At 43.3% G+C, this 25,665-nt stretch overlaps 1 protein-coding gene across 1 annotated transcript in view; it reads right to left on the bottom strand.

Annotated features, from left to right (window-relative positions):
• The window catches only part of LOC137322595 (kelch-like protein 1), a 279,032-nt gene that overhangs the window by 118,977 nt on the left and 134,390 nt on the right, over nucleotides 1–25,665 (bottom strand). Inside the window, exon 3 of the mRNA XM_067985502.1 lies at nucleotides 25,136–25,272. Within this exon, the coding sequence (XP_067841603.1) occupies nucleotides 25,136–25,272 (137 nt within the window). The remainder of the gene's footprint in view (nucleotides 1–25,135; nucleotides 25,273–25,665) is intronic.

Raw genomic sequence — 25,665 nt, 5'->3', positions numbered from 1 at the left:
CAACCTGTCACAACACCAATCTGAGAGTGGAGCAGCACTGTTTTATTCTGAATAGTCTGTTTCTCACCAATGTTAATGAGGAGAGGTCAGGATTTTTTTTATCTAGCCAGGAGTCGTGAACTCTCTTTCTCGCCATCTGTCCCCAAAGTTCTCAGTCGGAGGGGTGGGTGTGCTGAACTACCGCTTCTCTTTATCCAAAGCCCCAATATTTTTCGAAGTGGGGGTGGGGGAGTTTTGGAGAGAGCTGCATCTTTCTTCCCCCCCCCCATATATCCTGAAATTCCTCTCAATGAAGGGGGAAGTCCTGGTGAGTCAAAAGCTCCCCACCACCCAGGCATTGAAATTAGCCTGAGGTACTTGTGGGGATTGCTGATCCGAAACTGTCCCACCCCCTCCCAGCCAATTGATCTTACTTTCCATGTGGTAGCGTTGTGATGATGCTGTGCCCGCGTTAAGGGCGTAAAACAGGCGCCAAAGATCCAATATGGTGGGTGACAAGCACAGGAACATTCTGAGCTGGAGGTGTACCGCCCAATATTGGTATAAGCAGCAAAAGAGTCATCCAGGGTCCGTGCCTGAAGCAGGCCTTAGGCCCTTTGCAAATGAGGGAATATAAGTGGTATACTCCAGGATCATTGCTGCTCCACTTTTATTCTTGGTCTGTGCATGTATCTCCGTGCAAGAGTAAGCTAGTATTGATAAAGATGTAAGAGCTCTGGTTAGGCCACAGTTGTTCAGTGCAGCTCCAGTTGCCCCATAATAAAAAAAGATTAAAGTCAAAGAGTACATAGTACACATTCCAAAATGATGCCAGGAATGGAAAACTACTGTTATGAAGAGAGACTTGAAATAGTGGACTATTTCCACTGGAGCAGAGACAGCTAAGAGAAGATTTAGTAGAGATTTTAAAAATTATTTAGAGTTTTGATAGAGTGAATAGGGAAAAACCATTTCTTCTGATTGGGACTGAGTGACAAGGGATCATCAAATCAAAATGACAATGAGGAGAGAAACAAGGAGAAACTTCTTGACATGGAGGCATGTTAGAACATGGAATGCTTTGAGGCAGAGACCATTGCAACTTTTAAGGGCAAATTGGATAAATATTTGAAGTAGAGGAAGATACAGGGCTATGGGGAGCGAGCAGGACAGTGTGACTAGTTCTGAGGTACTCTACTGAAGAGCTGGCACAGACATAATGGGCAAAATAGCCTGCTTCCTTGCTATAAACTTCTATGGTTGTAAAACTATTCAAACCATTTTTCAAAGCTTCAACTTTCCCAACCATATCTGTTTTTATGCACAATTCTAGAATCTAGAGATTGCCTTTGTACAGCATAAAACTGTTATGAATAGTTATTCATCCACGCATCTGAAAAATACGAACCTTCTAGTAGAGATAACAAGTCCCCACTATAGATGCACTGTGGAATAATAGGTCATGTGAGGTCATATTGTACGTGCTATACTGGGCCCAAAGCTCCTAATACCTGGGGACACTACTGCTGCCCACAGACCTATGATAGCTATTTGTAAGATATACGTCAACTTATTTTAACATTTGCAAAATTACATTCTGTGAGGATTATCTTAAAACCTGGAAGAAGTGGACACTTTAATGGAAGGTAAGTATCAATGGGCCAGAATTTGCGCAGAGCAGCTTGACAACGATCGCTACAGCTCCTGCGAAATAAATTCACAAATGTACTCACTACGGGCTCTGTGGCATTGAAATGCGTGATTTTGAACTTTTAAAGAATTGTGCTCCATCAACCTAGCCTCTGAACAGGGTGAGTTGATGCCCATGGAACAGTCCGTGGGAATGGATGACACGCCCACTAAATCTGTCAGGAAGAGACGTCACGCCCACAAGCAGGCAAGCAGACTTCATTCAATTAAAGTTAGTATTCTGAAAGTCATTCTAAACAAAAACTTTATTTTTTTTAATGAAAAGCCAAAGAATTAGTTGAATTAAATTAAAGGCACAGAATGAAAAATTTTTTTTAAATGTAACTTTTAATTTTTTTTTTAAATGACCAAAAACTATTAAAATAAGGAGTAATACACATTTTTAAAATTTAATTTTTTAGCTGCTTGGCAGTCATAGAGTTATCACGCTTTTAAAACTTAGTTTAGACCTGGTATTTTTCAGCATACCTTTTGGTGGCGTAATTAATTACTTTCCAGCTGGACAGATGATCAGTTTGTGATTTTTCAGTGATTTCAATGATTGCAGCATGCGATGTCCCTTTAATTCGCAGCTGTCAAATTGGCGGCGAACCAATAGGAGCAAGTTCACGATTTCCGCGTTCTGGTGTGTATGTGCAAACGCGGGAACTTGTTCCTTTGATTCGCCGTAGAAAACGGAGAATGCTGTTGAGCAACTCCGTTATTTCGGAAGCAATTTCTGCCCCAGTACGTTACAAGTCTGACTAAATATTATGGTAAGTGCAATTTATCTTGTGTAGCTGAAGGCTTATCTGTCTAAGAATGTATATGCCAACTGTCATTCACTTCAGATTTATAATCCTACAAAAAATCCTTGACATCTGATTTATTGGAAATGTAGAATTAATTTTCTGTTTTATATTAGCCAACAGTTTCAGCAACATCAAAAGTGTAGTCACCATTGACCAGAAACTCAACTGGACCAACCATAAAAACACCGTGACTATTAGAGTAGGTCAGAGGCTGGGTATTCCATAGGGTGTGATTCACCTCCCGACTCCCCAAAGCCACTCCACTACCTACAAGGTCAGGAGTGTGATGGAATACTCACTACCTGCCTGGATATGTGCAGCTGCAACAACACTCAAGAAGCTCGACACCATCCAGGACAAAGCAGTGCTTGATCGGCACTTCATCCAGTCGCCTTAACATCCATCCCCTTCACCATCGGTATACCGTGGCTACAGTATGTACTATTTACAAGATGCACAGCAGCAAGTCACCAAGGCCTCTTCAGCAGCATCTCCCAAACCCGTGGCCTCCATCACCTAGAAGGACAAGGGCAGCAAGTGCCTCGGAACACCATCATCTCCAAGTTCCCCTCCGAGTCACACACCATCCTGACTTGGATAGATAGCGTAGTTCCTTCATGGTTCAAAATCCTGGAACTCCCTACCTAACAAGATTGTGGGACCACCTTCACCATATGGACTGCGATGGTTCGAGAAGGTGGCCATCACTACTTTCTCAAGGGCACCTAGGGATGGAGAGTAAATGCCAGCCTTGCCAGCGATGCCCACATCCCTAGAATGAATTTGAAAAATGTTGGTAATTTATTTTACTACAGTCTGTAATTGGCACGTGAAAATGCACTTGTTTATAAACTTCTAATAGTACAGGATAATCACATGCCTTTTTACATGAAGGGCTTTAAGAACATTGTACTATCCCACTAACTGTTTTCAGTAGATATGTGATCTCCCAAACAGCCTCCCAGATGCTGCCAGTATTTTCGGGATATAGACACTGATTTTTTTCTTTTCCTCATCAGTTTTCTCCTTTGCTTCCAAGAAGACATTGCTTTATGCTGAGCCTCGGTTCCACGAGAACTGGCAGCCCTCCAGTGCCTCGATTAATTGAGGATTCTTCATGTGAGTGTGGACAGGGAGCACTGCCCAATTGCTCCACTGTGGGATGCTTCAACAACAGCCCCAATCTAGTTCTCTTCCAATAAAAACAGAAAATGCCAGAAACACTCAGTAGGCCTGGCAGCATCGGTGGAGAGAGAAAGGTAGGTTTATCATTTCAGGTCTTACATGGCTACATCAGACGCGGAAGAATTCAGACAGAGGGGTCATCATCAGCAATGCATGTCCCTCAGAAGCCATAATCTAATGTTCTTGAATGGGTGGAAAAGTGTGTGGGGAGGGGGATGGATGAGTGCCACAGGCATTGTGGCAGCTGCCAACAAAATTGGCCGAGACTTGCAATATCTTTTCATGGTGATCACACACCAGCTGTACATTGATGGAGTGGAAGTCCTTCTTGTTGGCAAAAGTTGCTGGCTCATCTCTGGTACCCTGATAGCTACACGAGCAGAGTCTATTACTACCCTGGACACGAGGGAAGCCGACCACTGCTGCAGATCCCACAGCTCTCTCATTCTGGCTGTTGGCATCCACGAGGAAGGTAATGTACTGGTTTGCCCTGGCAAGCAGGGCATTGATGAGCTGCTTGATTCAGCTACGCACTGCAGACTGCGAGATGCGAGTGATGCCCCATAGAGCAAAAGTTAAGGGCGGTGTTGACTTTGGCAACCACTGGCATGGCATGGCATGGTCTATCAGGCAGCAGGTCCTGCTACAACAGGCTGCATAGGTCAACAGAAACAAAACTAAAAAAAAAGCCAACTAGAAGCTCAGAACTGCCTTGGAAATTCACTAATTCACAATGGCACATGATCCTAATGACTTGAGTGCAGGTGAGTGCCCCTTGAAATACAGCTTCCAGTCATGTCACTCAGTTTGTGAAGCCAATCTTGCTGAGTTTTACTCAGCGGGTCTGTCGCTGGGTGGGACTTCTGACATCACAGGACCCCAATTTTGAATTTATTCATGAGGCACCGCCTGTTTCTGGTGGGTATATTTGCCACCCGAGTCAGCTCTGGAGGTAAAATGGTCGTCGACAGGTTTCTAGTGGGAACGGGGGCAGTAAGTCGATTTTTTGCGATTTTAACCACTTACCCGAAACATTCCTGTCGGGTGGATTGGGTTAAATAGGGCCAAAACATTTTTGTAGTTCTGTCAAAAACATCTTTATGCATTTTCAGTGTTGAAACTGATGAGTTTTTTTTTGATTCTGGATATGAAGTTATTCCTCTGCTTAGGCCTGCTCTGGACACATCTATTCTCTAGCAGGCCAATTATCAACCATCCCTGAGACTGGACATGAGCCAGTTGCTGGACAAGGGTCTTTAAGATTATGAAAGGGTTTGATCGGTTAGACGTAGTGAAGATGTGTCCACTTGTGGGGGAAACCAGAACTAGGGGCCGTAAATATAAGGTAGCACTAACAAATCCAGCAGAGAATTCAGGAGAAACTTCTTTACCCAGAGAGTAGTTGGAACGTGGAACTTGCTACCACAAGGAGTAGTTGAGGCAAATAGTACAGATGCATTTAAGGGGAAGCTAGATAAACACATGAGGGAGAAAGAAATAGAAGGTTACGCTGATTGGGTTAGATGAAGTGAGGAGGGAGGAGGCTCGTGCGGAGCATAAACACCAACATAGACCTGTTGGGCTGAATGGCCTGTTTCTGTGCTGTACATTCTATGTAATTCTATGTAAAAGTACGTGAGCATTGCCCAGGTCCAGGACATTATCCTTGGTGTAGTAAAGTATCCACCTTTCTCTTTGCCATCTCCCTTTGATAGCTGAGATGGTATTGCATCTTAGATCTCAGGAGGAGAAATTTCACGTAAATCACACACACATTTAAACTGTATCAAATACTTTTCACAGCCTTGATTTACGGCAACCAACAAATAGAATGGAATCCTGTCAAAGGTTAACGATTTTTAAAAATAGCTTAAAGTTACACTATTAACACAGGTTGTGTAACTTTATGCAAATATTTTGTCACAACTACATTTGCCAAGGTTCAACAGACCAATTGTAAATTTCTCTGAACTAACTCACCTGTAATAGAAATACGCACTTCAAGGTTTAATATTTTTCACACTGAACCCTGTGACAATTCTATATAATGGCATTGCCATAAATCAGGACTATAAATAGAAATGGGCCATGCTATTTGAATCATTCGGGTGCCCTCTTGTGTATCTTTAATGAGAATAATTTCCACCTGTTCAGACCATTAAGAAGGAATTACAAGAAAAATCATCCACGTGCAGAGAAATTAGAAGTGAAATGGCATTGTACAGCACAGCCATATATTTATATAAAATACAGCAGGGTATAGCAGCAATTCTGTTAACTCTGCAGTTTCTGTTTGTACCAGCACAAGACACAAAGCCATGTTTATGAGACTTCAATTTTTCATATTTCATTTCTGACTTCTTTCGATTCTGGTGGTTACCATTACCAGTAATAAATTTCTAATTTCTTCTCCACTAGCAATGCTGCTCAGTGATTCCTCTTTCAGTAAACTAACTGGTCTTTATGCCACAGCTGAGGCAGTTGTGCATATCGAGAAAATCCAGAGCAATCAAGTGAAATGAGTGACAGAGCTAATAGGAAGCAATCTGGAAGCTGTGCTTTCTTAATACGCTTCAGTATTTAGACATCAAAATGGGCACTGATTATGTATGTGGTTTGTATTGAGTTCAGGAGCAGTTATACTACAGGTACCAGTCTCAGAATTAAAGAGAGACTTGCATTTATAAAGCGTCTTTCACAATCCCAGAACGTCCCAAAGCGCTGAACAACCAATGAAGTACTTTTGAAGTGTAGTCACTGCTGTAATGTAGGAAACCAGACAGCCAATTTGCACACAGCAAGCTCCCACAAACCACAATAAAATGCGGTGGAAATGACCACATCTGCAGTAAGTGTCTGCAGCTCGAGGAACTTCGGCTCAGCGTTGAGGAGCTGGAGCCTGAGCTGCAGATTTTGCGATACATCAGGGAGGGAGAAAGTTATCTGGACACTTTGTTCCAGGAGGCAGTCACACCCCTTAGACTAAATACTTTAGATTTGGCCCGTGGTCAGGGACAGGATAATGTGACTGCGAGTGAGACAGGTACGGGGATCCAGGAGGTGGCATTGCAGTAGCCTCAGCCCTTGTCCTTGTCTAACAGTTACGAGGTTCTTGCAAGCTGTGTGGACGAGAGCAAGGACTGCAGGCAGGATGAGCAAGCTGACCACAGCAACATGGTATAGGAGGCCATTCAAGTGGGGGGAGTAAAAAGGAAGGCGGTAGTATTAGGCGACAATATAGTTAGGGGGATAGATACTGTTCTCTGCAGCCAAGAGCGTGAGTCCCGAAGGCTGTGTTGCCTACCTGGTGCCAGGGTTAAGGACATCTCCTCAGGGCTGAAGAGGAACTTGGAGTGGGAGGGGGAGGATTCAGTTGTCGTGGTCCACCTAGGTATCAACGACATAGGTAAGACTAGAGAAAGAGGATCTGCTGAGAGAGTATGAGCAGCTAGGGGCTAAATTAAAAAGCAGAACCTCAAAGGTAATAATCTCTGGATTATTACCTGAGCCAGGAGCAAATTGGCACAGGGTAAATCAGATCAGACAGATGAATGCGTGGCTCAAAGATTGGCGTGGGAGAAGTGGGTTTCGATTCATGTGATACTGGCACCAGTACTGGGGAAAGAGAGAGCTATTCTTCCAAGACGGGCTTCACCTGAACCATGCTGGGACCAGTGTTCTGGCGAATCGAATTACTAGGGCTGTAGATAGGACTTTAAACTAAATTGGCGGGGGGCGGGGGTGGAGGGGGGGATGGGTTCAGATGGGAGGAAATTTAGAATGTTGAAGGTAAAGGACAAAGAAGTAGCGCAGGGAAGAGATAATGGTAATGTTAACCAGAGCGTGACAGGAAGGGTCAGAGCAAACAGATATAAGACTGCACCAGCAAATAGAGTCACAGTAGGAAAAAAATGGTAAAAAGACAAAATTAAAGGTTCTTGATCCGGATGCACACAGCATTCGTAATAAGATAGATGAATTGACGGCACAAATAGAAACAAATGGGTATGATCTCGTTGCCATTACAGAGACGTGGTTGCAATGTGACGAAGGTTGGGAACTGAATATTCAGGGGTATCTGACATTTCAGAAGGATCGGAAGAAAGGAAAAAATGATGGGGTAGCTCTGTTAATAAAGGATGAAATTAGTACAATAGTGAGAAATGATCTTGGCTCAGAAGTTCAAGATGTAGAATCAATTTGGGTGGAGGTAAGAAATAGCAAGAGTAAGAAATCATTGGTGGGGGTAGTCGATAAGCCCCCTAACAGTAGCTACACTGAGGGGCAAAATATAAATCAAGAAATAATGGGGGCTTGTAAGAAAAAAAGGTAATGCAATAATCATTGGGCGATTTTAACTTTCATATAGATTGGACCAATCAAATTGGCAAAAGTAGTCCTGAGGATGAGTTCATAGAGTGTATTCAGGGCTTTTTCATAGAACAATACGTTGTGGAATCAACCAGGGAACAGGCCATTTTGTATTTGGTAATGGGTAATGAACATGATTAATTAATGACCTCAAAGTAAAGGATCCCTTGGGAAACGGTGATCATAATATGATAGAATTTCACATCCAGTTTGAGAGTGAGGATCTTGGGTCTGAAACTACTGTATTAAACCTAAATAAGGGCAATTACAATGGCATGAGGACAGAGCCGGCCAAAGTGGACTGGGAAAACAGATTAGCAGGTATGATGGTGGGTAAACACTGGCAGGCATTTAAAAAGATATTTTATAACTCTCAACAAAAATATATCCCAGGAAGAAGGAAAGCCTCCACGAGAAATGTGTACCAACAATGGCTAACTAAGGAAATTAAGGATGGAATCAAGTTAAAAAAAGGCATACAATGTGGCAAAGATTAGTGGTAAGCCCAAAAATTGGGAAAACTTTAAAAAACAGCAAAGGAGGACTAAAAAAAGAGGGAGAAAATAGATTATGAGAATAAACTAGCAATAAATATAAAAACTGACATTAAGAGCTTTTACAAGTTTATAAAAAGGAAGAGAGTAGCTAAAATAAGTATTGGTCCCTTAGAGGATGAGACTGGAGAAATAATAATGGAAAACAACAAAATGGCAGAGGCATTGAACAGATATTTTGTATCTGTCTTCGCAGTAGAAGACACTAAAAGCATACCAATAATAGTAGATAATCAAGGGGCAAAGGAGAGGGAGGAACTAAAAACAATCACCACCACGAGAGAAAAAGTACTAGGCAAACTAATGGGTCTGCAGGCTGACAAGTCTCCTGGACCTGATGGCTTGCATCCGAGGGTCTTAAAAGAAGTGGCTACAGAGATAGTGAATGCATTGGGTGTAATCTTCCAAAATTCACTAGATTCTGGAAAGGTCCCAGCGGATTGGAAAACCGCAAACGTAACGCCCCTATTCAAGAAAGGAGGGAGACAGAAAGCAAGTAACTATAGGCCAATTAGCCTAACATCTGTCATTGGGAAAATGCTAGAATCCATTATTAAGGAAGTGGTAGCAGGACATTTAGAGACTCAAAATCATGGAGAGTCAACATGGTTTTATGAAAGGGAAATCGTATTTGACAAATTTATTCGAGTTCCTTGAGGAAGTAACGAGCAGGGTGGATAAAGGGGATCCAGTAGATGTAGTGTATTTGGATTTCCAAAAGGCATTCGATAAGGTGCCACATGAAAGGATACTGCACAAGGTAATATATTAGCATGGATAGAGGATTGGCTAACTAACAGAAAACAGAGAGTCGGGATAAAGGGGTCATTTTCAGGATGGCAATCTGTAACTAGTGGGGTGTCGCAGGGATCAGTGCTGGGGCCTCAACTATTTACAATCTATATCAATGACTTGGATGAAGGAAGCGAGTGTACTGTGGCCAAATTTGCTGATGATACAAAGATTGTTGGAAAAGTAAGTTGTGAGGAGGACACAAAGTGCCTGCAAAGGGATATAGATAGGTTACACGAGTGGGCAAAAATTTGGCAGATGGAGTGTAATGTGGGAAAATGTGAAGTCATCCACTTTGGTAGGAAGAATAAAAAAGCAAAATATTATATAAATGGAGAAATAATACAGAATGCTGCGGTACAGAGTTAGCATACGGGTGCAGCAGGTAATTGGGAAGGTAAATGGAATATTGGCCTTTATTTCAAGGGGGATGGAGTATAAAAGCAGGGAAGTCTTGCTACAACTGTACAGGGTGCTGGTGAGACCACACCTAGAGTAATGAGTACAGTTTTGGTCCCCTTATTTAAGGAAGGATATACTTGCATTGGAGGCAGTTCAGAGAAGGTTCACTAGGTTGATTCCGGGTATGGAAGGGTTTTTTTTTAAAAATGAGGAATGATTGAGCAGGTTGGGCCTATACTCACTGGAGTTTAGAAGAATGAGAGGAGATCTTATTGAAACATATAAGATTCTGAGGGGGCTTGACAGGGTAAATGCTGAGAGGATGTTTCCCCTCACAGGGGAATCTAGAACTAGGGGGCATAGTCTCAGAATAAGTGGTCACCCATTTAAGACGGAGATTAGGAGAAATTTCATCTGAGAGGGTTGAGAGGGTTGTGAACCTTTGGAATTCTTTGCCCCAAAGAGCGGTGGAGGCTGAGTTACTGAATATATTCAAGTCTGAGTTAGACAAATTTTTGATCAGCAAGGGAGTCAAAGGATATGGGGAACAGGTGGGAAAGTGGAGTTGAGGCCAGATTCAGATCAGCCATGATCTCATTGAATGGCGGAGCAGATTCGAAGGGCCAAATGACCTACTCCTCCTCCTATCTCTTATGTTCTTATGAATGACCAAGTCATCTGTTTTAGATGTTGGTTGAAGGATAAATGTTGGCCAGAACGCCTTCTTCAAACAGCATCGTGGGATCTTTTACATCTACTTGAGAGGGCAGACAGTGCCTCGGCTTATCGTCTCATCCAAAAGAAGACATCTCCAACAGTGCACCACTCCCTCAGTAATGCACTGAAGTGTCAGCCTGGATAATGTGCTTGAGTCTCTGGAGTGGGACTTTAACCCACGACCTTCTGACTTAGAATGATGTGTGTATAACTCAACAAAGGGCTGGAAAACCTGAGTTATACTGCTGGCTTGCACAATGCTCTCTGGCCGGGTTTAATGGCTCTCTGTGCTTTCATGGAACAACTCTATGGCATCTGAATGCAGATTAAACTTTAATGTTAGGGGGGAGCTGACAAGAGCATTGGTTCTCGTCTAACATTACTGGATGGTCCAATGAATAACCTGGGAATGTTTTAAGATTTGACTATACACCATTGAGCGCAAAGCCCAGGTGGTCTCACACGCCCAAATGTACTTAAGAGTGACTTTATGCCCAAATTACACAATGAAGTTTCGCACCGACTTGAAGCCAAAACTACTTCACATTGAAGCAAAATGTGTGGCATATTTGGTCTATTTGTGAATTATTTTTTTTTAAAAAGAGACTGGAAAGCTGAGCAGTACATATCATAAGTGTTTCATTTATCAGGCAGTACTGACCATAAATCGTGCATATCTAAATATTTTTGCATCCATCAACTGGTATGAATTTACATAGCAGTATGAATTAAACATGTTTCCAGGCCCAGTTATCAATTTATGTGGAAGAAACAAAAAATTTCCATTGCAGACTTTTTTTCCCCACTCACCAAATATAAAATTGTGGGAACTTTTTCAACCAGTCTATAATGTATATGTATGTACGAGTATTGTTGTTTCCCACGTTACAACAGTGACTACACTTCAAAAGTACTTTATTGGCTGTGAAGCACATTGGGATATCCTGAGGTTGTAAAAGACGCTATATAAATGCATGTTTTTTCTTTCTGTTGGGGAAAACCCCAATTAGTGTTAGTTATGCCAATTAGACAATTGGGAAGAGTTGGCTTGAAGAGTCAATTTGCATTGTCTCATTTCAGGCTTTCATGATTTATGTAAAACAATTTTTTCCTGTCAGATGACCTCATTGTAAGCTGTGGTTTAGTACTGTAACATTGAAAAAAATCTATACTTCCGGGAAGCTACACAAATAAAGTCGGTGGTCACAAGCATATTTTTACAAATATTTAGCAGTGATAACACTACGTATGAACTCCAGCAGTAAACTAAACTATCAAAAACAAAACATGATACACTTTAAAAAAAAATGATGTTTAAAGACATTTTAATGGCTATAACTATTTCAAGAATCAAATGAATGTGTAGCCTACATGAGCTAATGAAATAGGAACACAGGAACAGGAGTAGGCCATTCAGCCCCACGAATCTGTCCAACTATTCAATTAGATCATGGCTGATCTGTATCCTACCTCCATCTACCCACTTTGGTTCCATAACCTTCAATACCCATGCCTAACAAAAATCTACCAATCTCAGTTTTGAAATTTTCAATTGACCCCCCAGCCTCAACAGCTTTTTGAGGAAGAGTGTTCAGAATTCCACTACCCTTTGTGTGAAGAAGAGTTTCCTGACATCACCCCGAATGGCCTAGCTCTAATTTTAAGGTTATGCCCCCTTGTTCTGGACTCCCCCCACCAGAGGAAATAATTTCTCTCCATCATACAATATAATTAAATACTGAAAGTGTGGGTGATACAGCCTTTGAATACATTCCCTGCCATTAAAGTTACATCTGTTCAATAAAATATCTTTGTGTTCGTTATGTTTAAAAAAAATTCAGGGACGTTGCTTTCTTGACTGATATTTTGGAGGCAGTGCTAGTCTATTGGTCAACAGCAAATTGTGGAAAATTATCATTTATTTTCCAGATAATGGGCCTGAAAATTATCAGTTATACCAGGATCACATTCACCTGTCCCTTCCCATGCTGATCATGCCCGAGTTGGGAGTGGTCAGTGGGGGGGGAGGAGGGCACCTCACCTGCATGAGCGGGGAGAAGAGGTGCCTTTTCTCTGCCCCTCCTTGGCCATCTTACCCCTTAAAAAAAATGCCCTCATCTTCAGCAGTCCAGGATGCTACCCTGGGTTAAACTGTTCCCAACCCCTCTTTCCCTGGTCTCAATGGACCCTCCTGGGTGCTGGTACACCTCATTCCAATGGGCAAACTGGCATTCCAGACATACGCCAAGTCCCATTTGGGCTATGGAAACTCACAGCATAGGGAGTGCCCACTCCTGGCTGTGCTCTTTATAAGGCCGAGTAGGAAATTCCAGCTTGGGTGATGATCCAGTGTATCCTGGACCTAGTCTATTTCCAAGCTGATTTGACGGACTCCCGTCAGAGTGAAGGCGAGATTCCGCCTGGAACAGACAAGGAAATTCAGCCCTAATATTTTTTTAAGACATTCTCTGGGGTGTTTTTCTGAGCTGTGTGCATTTGATTTGGAATCCAATGTGTTAATCCTTCTCATTTGTTGAATGGCACTCTTCGCAAATCTCTCAAGCATGGTCCAAATCAAGCCCTAAATTCTTGAAATGTACCCAGTTTTAATGGAATCGGACTTGAACAGAAACTCTTCAATCTGTCAATACAATACACTGTAAACTGAAAGAACACTGCCTGAGTCATTTAGCTCTCATGTCACAACGTTCTCGAGAAATACTTCAATACCCCGATCTCATTCTACACGCCAGCACTATTTTCATTTAGACAGATTGTCAGTTGGGTCATTGGCTACGGCTGTTCACGGCAGACAAGATAAATCAGGTAACTAAAAGCCACAAAATTTGAGACGTGTTGAATTCCATTTGTTACACAGACGTGTGACTATGTACAAATGAATCACCAGAACCATCCCGTAAGTCTAATTTTCAAGCTCTAAATCTGTTTTCATAGTGTCTATCTCTATAAGTGGATTATGAATCAACAAGTGAACTTGCTACACTATTGTAAACAATTTTACAACACCAAGTTATAGTCCAGCAATTTTATTTTAAATTCACAAGCTTTCGGAGATTTTCTCCTTCCTCAGGCAAATGTTTCAAGAGCTCCTTGAAGCCTACGCATTTATACATATAGAACAATACATGGTGTTTACAGACTGCCCCTGCAACTGCCCGTTGCCAAGGCAATCACCGTGTTCAGACAGAGAGGTGTCACCTGCAGAACCCCCGAATACACATTCAACAAAAAAACAAACAGGGAAAAAAAAGAGAAAAAAAACACAGAGAGAGGCAGAAACATCCGGAAGGCAGAGAGAGCCAGCAAATGACCCATTATATTAAAAACCCATTATATTAAAAACAGTTCTGCAGGTGACACCTCTCTGTCTGAACACGGTGATTGCCTTGGCAACGGGCAGTTGCAGGGGCAGTCTGTAAACACCTGTATTGTTCTATATGTATAAATGCGTAGGCTTCAAGGAGCTCTTGAAACATTTGCCTGAGGAAGGAGAAAATCTCCGAAAGCTTGTGAATTTAAAATAAAATTGCTGGACTATAACTTGGTGTTGTAAAATTGTTTACAATTGTCAACCCCAGTCCATCACCGGCATCTCCACATCATTGCTACACTATAACAAGGCTTCAGAATGATTGGCTGAAGTGGATAGTGCAGTACAATAAAATCATTGAACTAAAAATCATTTTGTGCCAAAAATATTCTTGTTTTTAACAAAAAAGGAATATGAGGTCTTCTTTTGACTGTAACAAATTAAATCATAGTCATTTCTGTGGCATATTAACTGTTTAAATTATACGGGCAATAAAAAAGCTTAAAAGTTCATTAGTTCCTCAAAACAATTTTCAGTTTTACTTGAACTATTTACTGAAGTGCTATTTCCAAATAATTAATGAAAGATTTGAATTCCTGCAAACTTGCAGTGATTATATCAGAAATGTAATCCTTCAATGGGACTGTCATCATGGATAGACTGAGTGTAAGATCCTGAATGTTGATGCCTCTCACAACACGCACCACAGAAAACATAAAGAGTGAAAAAGAGAAAATGGAAGCACATTCAAAAAACACGATTTCCAAAGTATGTTATAAAATTAAAAAATCAGAAGAAGTTGACTGAAAATTGTTTTGAGGAACTAATGAACTTTTAAGCTTTTTTATTGCCAGTATAATTTAAACAGTACATATTCTAACCTCAGGTTTACAGGGTTAAGGACATTTCCTCAGGGCTGGAGAGGGACTTGGAGTGGGAGGGGGAAGATCCAGTTGTTGTGGTCCACATAGGTACCAACAACATAGGTAGGACTAAGAAAGAGGTTCTGCTGAGGGAGTTTGAGCAGCCAGGGACTAAATTAAAAAGCAGAACCACAAAGGTAATAATCTCTGGATTATTACCTGAGCCACAAGCAAATTGGCACAGGGTAAATCAGATCAGAGAGATGAATGCGTGGCTCAAAGATTGGTGTGGGAGAAATGGGTTTCAATTCATGGGGCACTGGCACCAATACTGGGGAAAGAGGGAGCTGTTCCGTTGGGACAGGCTTCACCTGAACCATGCTGGGACCAGTGTTCTGGCGAATCGAATTACTAGGGCTGTAGATAGCGCTTTAAACTAAATAGAGGGGGGAGGGTTCAGGTGGGGCGAAGTTTAGATTGATGAAGAGAAAAGACAAGGAAGTAGTATAGGAAAGTGATGGGGGTAATGATAAACCGAGAGTGTCAGGAAGGGACAGAGCGTACAAACATAAGAGTGCACTAGCAAATGGGGCCGGGGTAGGAAAGAATGGCAAAAAGACAAAATTCAAGGTTCTTTATTTGAATACGCACAGCATTCGTAATAAGATAGATGAATTGATGACACAAATAGAAACAAATGGGTATGATCTCGTGACCATTACAGAGACGTGGTTGCAAGGTGACCAAGGTTGGGAGCTAAACATTAAGGGTGTTGTAACATTTCGGAAGGATAGGAAAAAAGGTAAAGGTGGTGGGGTAGCTCTGTTAATAAAGGATGAAATTGGTATAATAGTGAGAATTGATCTTGGCTCAGAAGATCAAGATGTCGAATCAATTTGGGCGGAGATAAGAAATAGCAAGGGAAAGAAATCACTGGTGGGAGTAGTATATAGGCCCCCGAACAGTAGCTACACTGTAGGGCAAAATATAAATCAGGAAATCAGGGGGGGCTTGTAAAAAAGGTAATTCAATAATCATGGACGATTTTAACTTTCACAGAGATTGGACAAATTAAATTGGCAAAAGTAGCTCTGAGAAGGAGTTCATAGAGTGTATTTGGGACTGTTTCTTAGACCAATATGTTGGGGAACCAACCAGGGAACAGGCCATTTTGGATCTGGTAATGGGTAACGAAACAGGATTAATTAATGATCTCAAAGTAAAGGATCCCTTGGGAAGCAGTGATCATAACATGATAGAATTTCACATCCAGTTTGAGAGCAAAGATCTTGGGCTCGATGTTACCAGGCCTGCGGGTTTCCGGCGGGTTGGGTTTCGGGAGCGTGGTCAACACGCTCGGTGAAATTAGTGGGTTGCCCACGCGATTGTAGCAGGCAACACACTAATAGGAATCAATTACCTGCTCCTCCGGGGTCCGCGCTGCTGGTCTGCGCGTCGGGCGGGCTGCGCATGCGCAGTGCGATCTGTCAGCTGGAGGCGCTCTATTTAAAGGGGCAGTCCTCCACTGACAGATGCTGCAACCAATGGAACAAATTTCAGCATGGAGCAGCCCAGGGGGAAGGCTGCTCCCAGTTTAATGATGCCTCACCCCAGGTATCATCAGATGGGGTGAGGAGGAGGGCGAAGACAGAGATCTTCCACCCGGCGGGCGGGAGGAAGCGGCCAGCCTCTGCCACCAAGAAGGCCTGGCTCGAGGTGGCAGAGGGGGTCACCTGCGCAACCAACGTATCGCCCACCTGCATACAGTGCAGGAGGCGCTGCAATGACCTCAGTAGGTCAGCCACAGTGAGAACACGAAGTCTTTCCCCTACACTCCATCTGCCACAACACTGCCCCAACCCCACATCTCCTTCGGCACCGCCAACACTACTCTGTCACATCACCCCTCATACCCACTCAAACCCCATCCTCATCTTACCTCCACCTACTCACCTCGCCAGTACTCATCCTGCCACTAACACGCGACCCAATCCTCATACAATCTCATGGCTCTATCCCATACTCACCCTCTCGTGCATCTCCCTCACGGCCAGCCTCACTCAACCTGCCACCACCTGTGCTGCAGCCACAGGGCATGCATCACATATGTGCAGTAGGCAGCGTAAGGCAAATGTTTCGTGAGCATGAAGGGGGTGCACAAGGGTGTCGGAGGGTTTGCCATGGGTGTTACCTATATTGAATTTCAGAGCAACAAACAGCACACATTATATTGGCACCACCACTGCCATGTCTCCGCGAATCCTGTCTGTTGTGTCCAATAATGCCCGCTCCTGGGTATCACTATGAGGACCCACCATTGATGCCACCCATCGTGTTACTGCAGAGTAGGTGCAGGTGTATTTGCAGGGCTCTTCCGCGCAGACGACTGAGAGACATCGGCGGTGTAGCCGGCTGCACCCTGGAAGGATGCGGAGGAGAAGTTGTAGAGGTCAGTGGTGACTTTGACAGCGACAGGTAAGCAGTTGGTGCTGGGGCCAGCCAGGAGCAGCTCGGCATGAAAGAGCCTGCAGATCTCCACGACTACATGTCGAGCGAATCTGCGCCTCCGTGTGCACTGCTGCTCGGAGAGGTCCGGGGAGCTGCGCCTCGGTCTATGGACCCTGTGGCGAGGGTAGTGCCCTCTGCGATGCGTCTCTCTCTGCGGTAGCCCTCCCTCCTGCTGTGCAGGTGGGCGTGCAACAACACCGTGTTGGGGGGCTCCACGTCTCTGCGGCGGACGGCGTGGACTGCGAGGCTGCTGGGGCTGGTCATGCTGTTCGTCCTCCGAGGGTGTCCACGCACCACCCATCTGGCAGGTGTTGGTCTGAGGGGTTGTGCAGGGTAGGTGGGTGGTTCCTCGGACTGGGGCTGCGGTTTCGTTTCGGTCTGTCCTCTGGCTTGGCGGGGGGTGGTGGGGGGCAGGGGTTGCCCTATGTGACGCGGTGGCCTCCTGCGTGGGTGAGGGCTCTCCCCCGTGGAGTGCACCTTGCAACCTGCCACAGGCTGCTGGCTGCAACACGCCTGGTTGGAGAGAGACTGTTTCCCCCAGTGTGTGAAACACTCTGCGATGCAGATAAAATCCCACACTTCCTCTTTTGACAGCTGATTCAGCTCATTAACTGACCTCAACAAGCAAGGTAAGTACTCTCAAGTGGAACCCCGCTGGCTTTAATTGCCTGCGGGATTCCCACCAGCGGGGGCCACGCACGCAGTCCCGCACGTCATCGGGGAACCCGGAAGTGGTCGGGATCGCGGCGCGATCCGGTCACGTGACCGCATATCGGGATTTTCGGGGCTCCCCCGCTGGAAACCCGCAGGAAACCCGACCCTAAAATCGAGCCCCTTAAGTCTGAAACTGCTGTATTAAACTTAAATTAGGGCAATTATAAGGAATGAGGGCGGAATTGGCTAAAGTGACTGGGTAAACAGATTAGATGGTATGATGGTGGATAAGCAATGGCAAACATTTAAAAAGATATTTTATGACTCGCAACAAAAATATATCCCTGAGAGGAGGAAAAACTCCACAAAAAGGGTGAACCAACCATGGCTAACTAAGGAAGTCGAGGATGGTATCAGGTTAAAAGAAAAAGCATACAACATGGCAAAGATTGGGAAAACTTTAAAAAAACAGCAAAAGATGACTAAAAGAATAATAAAGAGGGAGAAAATAAATTATGAGAGTAAACTAGCAAGAAATATAAAAACTGACAGTTAAAGCTTCTACAAGTATATAAAAAGGAGGAGGGTAGCTAAAGTAAACATTGGTCCCTTAGAGGATGAGACTGGGGAAATGATAATGGAAAACAAGGAAATGGCAGAGGAATTGAACAGATATTTTATATCTGTCTTCACAGTAGAAGATACTAATAATATACCAATAATAGTAGAAAATCAAGGGGCAAAGGGGAGGGAGGAACTAAAAACAATCACTATCACTAGAGAAAAAGTACCAGGTAAACTAACGGGTCTAAAGGCTGACAAGTCCCCTGGACCTGATGACTTGCATCCGAGGGTCTTAAAGGAAGTGGCTACAGAGATAGTGGATGCATTGGTTGTAATCTTCCAAAATTCACGAGATTCTGGAAAGGTCCCAACGGATTGGAAAACAGCAAACTTAACACCCCTGTTCAAGAAGGGAATGAGACAGAAAGCAGGTAACTACAGACCAGTTAACCTAACATCTGTCATTGGAAAAATGCTAGAATCCATTATTAAGGAAGTAGTAGCAGGATATTTGGAGACTCATAATACAATCAAGGAGGGTCAACATGGTTTCGTGAAGAGGAAATCATGTCTGACAAATATCTTAGAGTTCTTTGAGGAAGTAACGGGCAGGGTGGATAAAGGGGAACCAATGGATGCAGTATATTTGGATTTCTAAAAAGCATTCAATAAGGTGTCAAATAAAAGGTTACTGCACAAGATAAGAGCTCATGGTGTTGGGGGTAATATACTGGTATGGATAGAGGATTGGCTAACTAACAGAAAATAAAGAGTCGGGATAAAAGGGTCATTTTCAAAATGGCAATCTGTAACAAGTGGGGTGCTGCAGGGATCAGTGCTGGGGCCGCAACAATTTACAATATATATCAATGACTTGGATGAAGGAATAGAGTGTCTTGTGGCCAAATTTGCTAATGATACAAAGATAGGTGGAAAAGCAAATTGAGAGGAGGACACAAAAGGCTTGATTTTTGCACCCCCAAGCGGGTGCGTTCGTGGTGGGGGGGCTGCGAAAATCGGGGAATCTGGGCCGGGTCTGAAGCCCGGCTCCAACCCGCCCACTTCCGGGTTCCCCAAAGACGCGCTGACGTGCGCGCACAGCCCCCGCATGTGGGACCCCCGCTGGCAATTAAAGCCAGCGAGGTGCCACTTGAAGTAATTAACCAGGTACTTCAGGTCGTTTACAGACCTGATTGACCTGATATTTTAGGAGGGGTGGGATTTTCAGATCAACTGGGACTTTTTCCCATACTGGGGGAAACACTCCCAGTTGAAATGGACGTGTTGCAGCCATCAGCCTGTGGCAGCTGCAAAGGTCCATTTGACAGGTGGTGGGGGAGACCCTCACTCATTGCAGGAGGCCACTCTGTCACTTTGGACAAAGTTTGGCCTCCACCACCCTCCTCCTAACAATAAAATTCACAAACTTGCACACTTACCCCGGGGTCCAGACACATGTACCTACCTTGCGGACCCCCTCAGATGTACATCTTCCGGATGGGGGCCGCCGTAGCTGTAGTCATGACCTCCTCGGAGGGCGAACAGCATCACCAGCCTCGCCGGCTACGCCGTCCACCTCTGACATGTGGAGCTCCACAACACAGTGCTGTGACACATCCACCTGCACAGCAGGAGGGAGGGCAACAGCAGAGAGAGATGCGTCACAGAGGGCACTACCCTTGTCACAGGGTCCACAGACCGAGGCTCAGGCTCAGCTTCCTGGACCTCTCTCAGCAGCAGTGCACATGGAGGCTCAGAATCACTCGACATGTAGTTGTGGACATCTGCAGCCTCCTTCATGCCGAGCTGCTCCCGGTTGGCCCGAGCACCATCTTCTTATCTGTCGCTGTCAAAGTCACCACTGCCCTCAACAACTTCTCCTCCACATCCTTCCAGGGTGCCACCGGGGACATCGCCGACGTCTCTCAGTCGTCTGCACAAAAGAGCCCTGCAAATACACCTACACCCACTCTGCAGTGACACAATGGGTGGCATCAGGTGTGGGTCTTCATAGTGATCCTCAGGAAAGGGCATTATTGCACAAACCAGACAAGATTCGCAAAGATGTGGCAGTAGTGGTGCCAATATAATATGTAATGTGAGTTGATCAGAAATCAAATATAAGTAAAAACCATGACAAACCCTCAAACACCCTTGTGCATCCCCTTCATGCTCACAACACGTTTGCCTTACGCTTCCTACTGCACATATGTGATGCATACCCCGTGGCTACAGCACAGATAGTGACAGGTTGAGTGAGGCTGACCGTGAAAGAGATGCACGAGAGGGTGAGTATGAGATAGAGCCACGAGATTGTATGAGGATTGGGTTGAGTGGTAGTGGCGGGATGAGTACTGGCGAGGTGAGTAAGTGCAGGTAAGATGAGGATGAGCTTTGAGTGGGTGTAAGGAGTAATGTGACAGAATAGTGTTGGCAGTGCAGAAGGAGATGTGAGGTGGGGGCAGTGAAGAGGCAGACAGAGTGTAGGGGAATGAGTAAGTGTACTCACTTCAGCTGACCTACTTAGGTCATTGCAGCGCCTCCTGAACTGTTTGCAGGTGTGTGAAATTTTGGTGGTGCAGGTGATCTCCTCTGCCACCTCAAGCCAGGCCATTCTTGGTGGCAGAGGCAGGCCACTTCCTCCCGCCCGCCGGGGGGAAGATCTCTATCCTCCCCCTCCTCCTCACCCCATCCAATGATACCTGGAGTGAGGCATCATTAAACCTGGGAGCAGCCTGCCCCCTGAGCTGCTCCATGCTGTAATTTTTCCTATTTTCTGCAGCATCAGTCAGTGGAGGACTGCCCCTTTAAATAGGTCTCCTCCAGCTGACAGCTCATGCTGCGCATGCGCAGTCTGCCCACTGCGCAGCTTTCCAGCGCGAAAGTTGGAAGCAAAGGTAAGTGGCTGCAATTAGCCTGCGATTGCGTGCCAAACCCACCGATTTCACTGGGCGCGTTATCCACGTGCCCACTCGACCCCCCCGCTGCGAACCTGCCGCCCTCCTAATATCGGGCCCAAAGTGTCTGCAAAGGGATATTGACAGGTTAAACGAATGGGCAAAAATTTGGCAGATGGAATATAATGTGGGAAAATGTGAACTCATCTACTTTGGGAGGAAAAATAAAAAAGCAAAATATTATTTGAATGGAGAAATACTCCAAAATGCTAAGGTACAGATGGATCTGGGTGTCCTCGTACGTGAAACACAAAAAGTCAACATACAGGTGCAGCAGGTAATCCGGAAGGCGAACAGAATATTGGCCTTTATTTCTAGGGGGATGGAGCATAAAAGCAGGGAAGTCATGCTACAACTGTACAGGGTGCTGGTGAGACCACACCTGGAGAACTGCGTACAGTTCTGGTCCCCTTATTTAAGGAAGGATAATTTGCATTGGAGGCAGTTCAGAGAAGGTTCACGAGGTTGATTCCGGGTATGGAAGGGTTGTCTTACGAGGAAAGATTGAACAGGTTGGGTCTGTACTCATTGGAGTTTAGAAGAATGAGAGGAGATCTTATTGAAACATATAAGATTCCGAGGGGACTCGATAGGGTAGATGCTGAGAGGATGTTACCCCTCATGGGGGAATCTAAAACTAGGGGACATAGTCTCAGAATAAGGGGTCGCCCGTTTAAGACTGAAATGAGGAGGAATTTCTTCTCCCGAGGGTCGTGAATCATTGGAATTCTTTACCCCAAAAAGCTGTGGAGGCTGAGTCATTGAATACATTCAAGGCTGAGTTAGACAAATTTTTGATCAGCAAGGGAGTCAAAGGATATGGGGAAAAGGCAGGGAAAGTGGAGTTGAGATAAAAATCAGATCAGCCATGATCTCATTAAACGGCGGAGCAGGCTCGAAGGGCCAAATGGCCTACTCCTGCTCCTATCTCTTCTGGTGTAAGGATTTAGACTATGGTAATAAATGTCCTGAACTTCACCATCGCAGTTTATGATGAGCCCTTTGAACAGATTGTTTCCTTTTAGTTCTTTCCTTTTATCTATTATTTTCTCTTTAACATTTGAAAGAATTAAGCCTCGAAATATAACATTGTGCATTATTCCCCATTTAACTTTTGTTTTATAAAATAATCTGTCCTTTGTTTAAAAAGATTGTAAATAACCATCCAGAATTCAAGATTAATATTGAATGAAATGGTCAAATCGCAAATTGTTGCAAATTTTATCAAAATGCAAAAACAACATTCAACAAAACCTGCAATAACAAGCTTAGATTTTATCGAAAGTATTGGCATGTAATTCAAATTTTGCATGAGATGGTTGAACACATTCACGTTCCCTTTAAACATTTCAGATCAATAACACATAGAATTGCTTGTTTACAAGACAGGGAGTAGTTTCCCTTTTATGCAATTTTTTTTTTCATGAGATTAAATGAATCACATCTTTCTCAGCATATAGATTCCAAATTTTAATTAACTTTTGCCAGAGGTAACACTTGCAGTAGGAAGCTTAACGTGACTCTTTGTCAGCAAGGGCAGTGGTGTGGCAGCTTAATTTCCAAGCCATCTCTTCAATTCTATTGTAAGGCCGACAGGTGCTTTAATTTAAGACCTACTTCTTATCAAACCACTACAGATTTCTACCTTTGCACTCATCGAATAATTCCTTTCTTAACTGCTCTTACAGCTCAATTTAACTTTGTGATGTTGAATGGATGAGACACTCATAGTATCGCGTAAGGCCAGAAACCCTGTAAAATTGATAAACTGGAAAGTTTCAATGTAATGTAAATTATATGCTAAATGTACACATTACAGTACCAGACTGAATTATATTTACTAAGACAGGGTGCAACATAAAAGTCGTTGCTCCATAGCTGTTGATTACTGTTACTTTTGGTTTGTTTAAATGTAAATATAAGCCCAAGAGAAATCTCACCACGACTGTATTTTTTTTGCTGTAGATGAAACTTTGGAATACTTCAACGTTTCGAACTACCAAGATGCATTTTCTACCTCTCTAAGCACAATTCATGAATTATGCATAATATAATCATATTTCCAGAATTTGCAATTTGTGCAAAAGAGCTCTTATTTTGTGAACTGCTAAAAAGCTACACATGCTCTTTACACAAAATTTAATACATACATAATAATTTGATAAAGTGTTTGATATTATGATATAAAAAAGGGAATCCATGTGAAGCTGAAATTTCTGGGAGACCTGGAAATCGATTTATGTAACACAATAAATCCTAGAGTTTCTGCAATATTAAAGCATAATGAACATTCCATTTGTCAAGTATAATTACTGCATTCTCCTACTTTAACAATACTATTACTGTCGTCCAAAAGTCATGTATCATTACAAAAAAAGGATGAGTTCAGAAGTTAAAATGAAGCAGCCAGCTTTTATGGAGCATTTTACTAGATATTTGTTCATTGGCCAGTACAGTATTTGCTATATGCTTTTTTTTTTCAGTGCATGAAGTTCTGAAAGAAAACTCAAAGGGAAACGGCTAACTTATTTATCAGCAGAGCATGTTTGCACTGTGGGAATAATATTCCAGCAAAGCACAAAAGAATGGGGGAAACTAACTTGCAAAATGACCTGTGCCTTTTTTCACATGCCCAGTTAAAATGACAAATGTCACCAGTTATAACAATCTTTCACCAGATATATTGGCTTAGACGTTGGACAGGGCAGCGCAAATTTTTCAGGTGAAAAACGGGCACTGAAGGGTCTAATATGGCGTGCTACGTGCACATGATACATCTGTACCGGGTATGTGGCCCACACCATATTGGTTTGAGTGCCCTGTCGTCATTCAGCCTGAAACTGGTGTTTGCCTATAAAATTGGGGTCTGACACGTGTATCAGGCCCCCTTTGGAAATTTGTTTGTGACTGACCTCAGCATGCACCCTGCACAATGCAGTCAGTTTTCTCGGACACACAGCATTCAAACCAGTGGTCTTTAAAAGGGACCGCTGAAGGCTGTCATCAATAAGGAAAGTGACAGTTTTTTTATTTACGTATATGTAGGATCGGCAGGACCAGTAGTGCTGCTTCTGGCTCCACATTAAAGCTGCGGGCCACTGTCGACCACACCTCGTCCATACCCCCAATCTCTTTCCCCCCTGCCCCCCACTTCACGGATGCTCCAGTGCCAGCATCCTCGCCAGCCAATCATCGTATTCTTTGCAACCGCGCACAGCCTCTTGGGGCGCCATTGATTTCCCCAGCGCGCCGGTTATGTCCTGAGAGCGCAAGAGGACCAATTTTGCGTGGTCCTATTGCCCATCGGTTTCGGCATGGCCGTCCATGTCTGACCCAGCGGCAAACATGAACCAATTTCTAGGCCTTTATATCAAAAGTACAAATATTAACTTCAAAAAGTAGTTAGCATTTGGGATACTGAATGTGCAAATATGGTATATCAATAACATTTATTTTCACTCATGAATAAGGCAGAAGACATTAACACATTGCCTTTAACATCATTGATTTGTCAGCCTTTTGGCTAAGGACAACATTAAAATATTTTATATTTAATGCCATTGAAAGTAACTGTTTTTAAGCTTATATGAAAAACGCTGAAAAGTAATAAAATAGCAATGTGTCAATTGATTGTTAATACACATAAAGATCAGTTTTGAGCCCAAGGGTGTAATGTGTCTTCATTAAAAATCGATTCTATGCCTTACAATATGTACAATAATTTACTGTATACAAACGACTCTTCACTCCACCTTACCTGTGTAAGCAAATTGAACAAGATCCCAGAGTGCATTGGGGTCTATGCCCTCCATTTTGATTTCCTCTTGTTTGGCTTCACAAACATCACTGGTGAACATAGCAGCAAAATAGTCTGAGACAGCACTAAGAACAAGTCTGTAAAGAGAAGCACCACAGGGATCTAATTAAATTAGTGCCTATTAATTAGCTGTGAAGAGTTGACAGAAGGAATCCATTATATTAAATAAACCTAAAGGCATAAATGCCCTATTGTACCATGACAGTTTTTCAAAGGGGATCTATTTTTGGGTAATTTAAATTGTTATCATGGAATAACTTGACTGGTCACTAAGGAAAAATATAGTTATTAAAATTGCCATTTATTATATTAAGTATCAAACCATATTTATTTCAAGTGTTCAAGTAATAAGATATAATGCTTCCTTTTTTCATACGTGAAAATTAAAATGCTAAAAGTAACATTCTTGTTTATACATAAACCAAAATGAACAACCAACAAAATACATACTATGGGGGTAATTTTAATTT

The sequence above is a fragment of the Heptranchias perlo genome, chromosome 6 (assembly GCF_035084215.1).
Source record: "Heptranchias perlo isolate sHepPer1 chromosome 6, sHepPer1.hap1, whole genome shotgun sequence".
Classification (NCBI taxonomy): Eukaryota; Metazoa; Chordata; class Chondrichthyes; order Hexanchiformes; family Hexanchidae; genus Heptranchias; species Heptranchias perlo.
The sequence above is the reverse complement of the archived record's forward strand: the minus strand, read 5'-3'. Positions and strand labels throughout refer to the sequence as shown.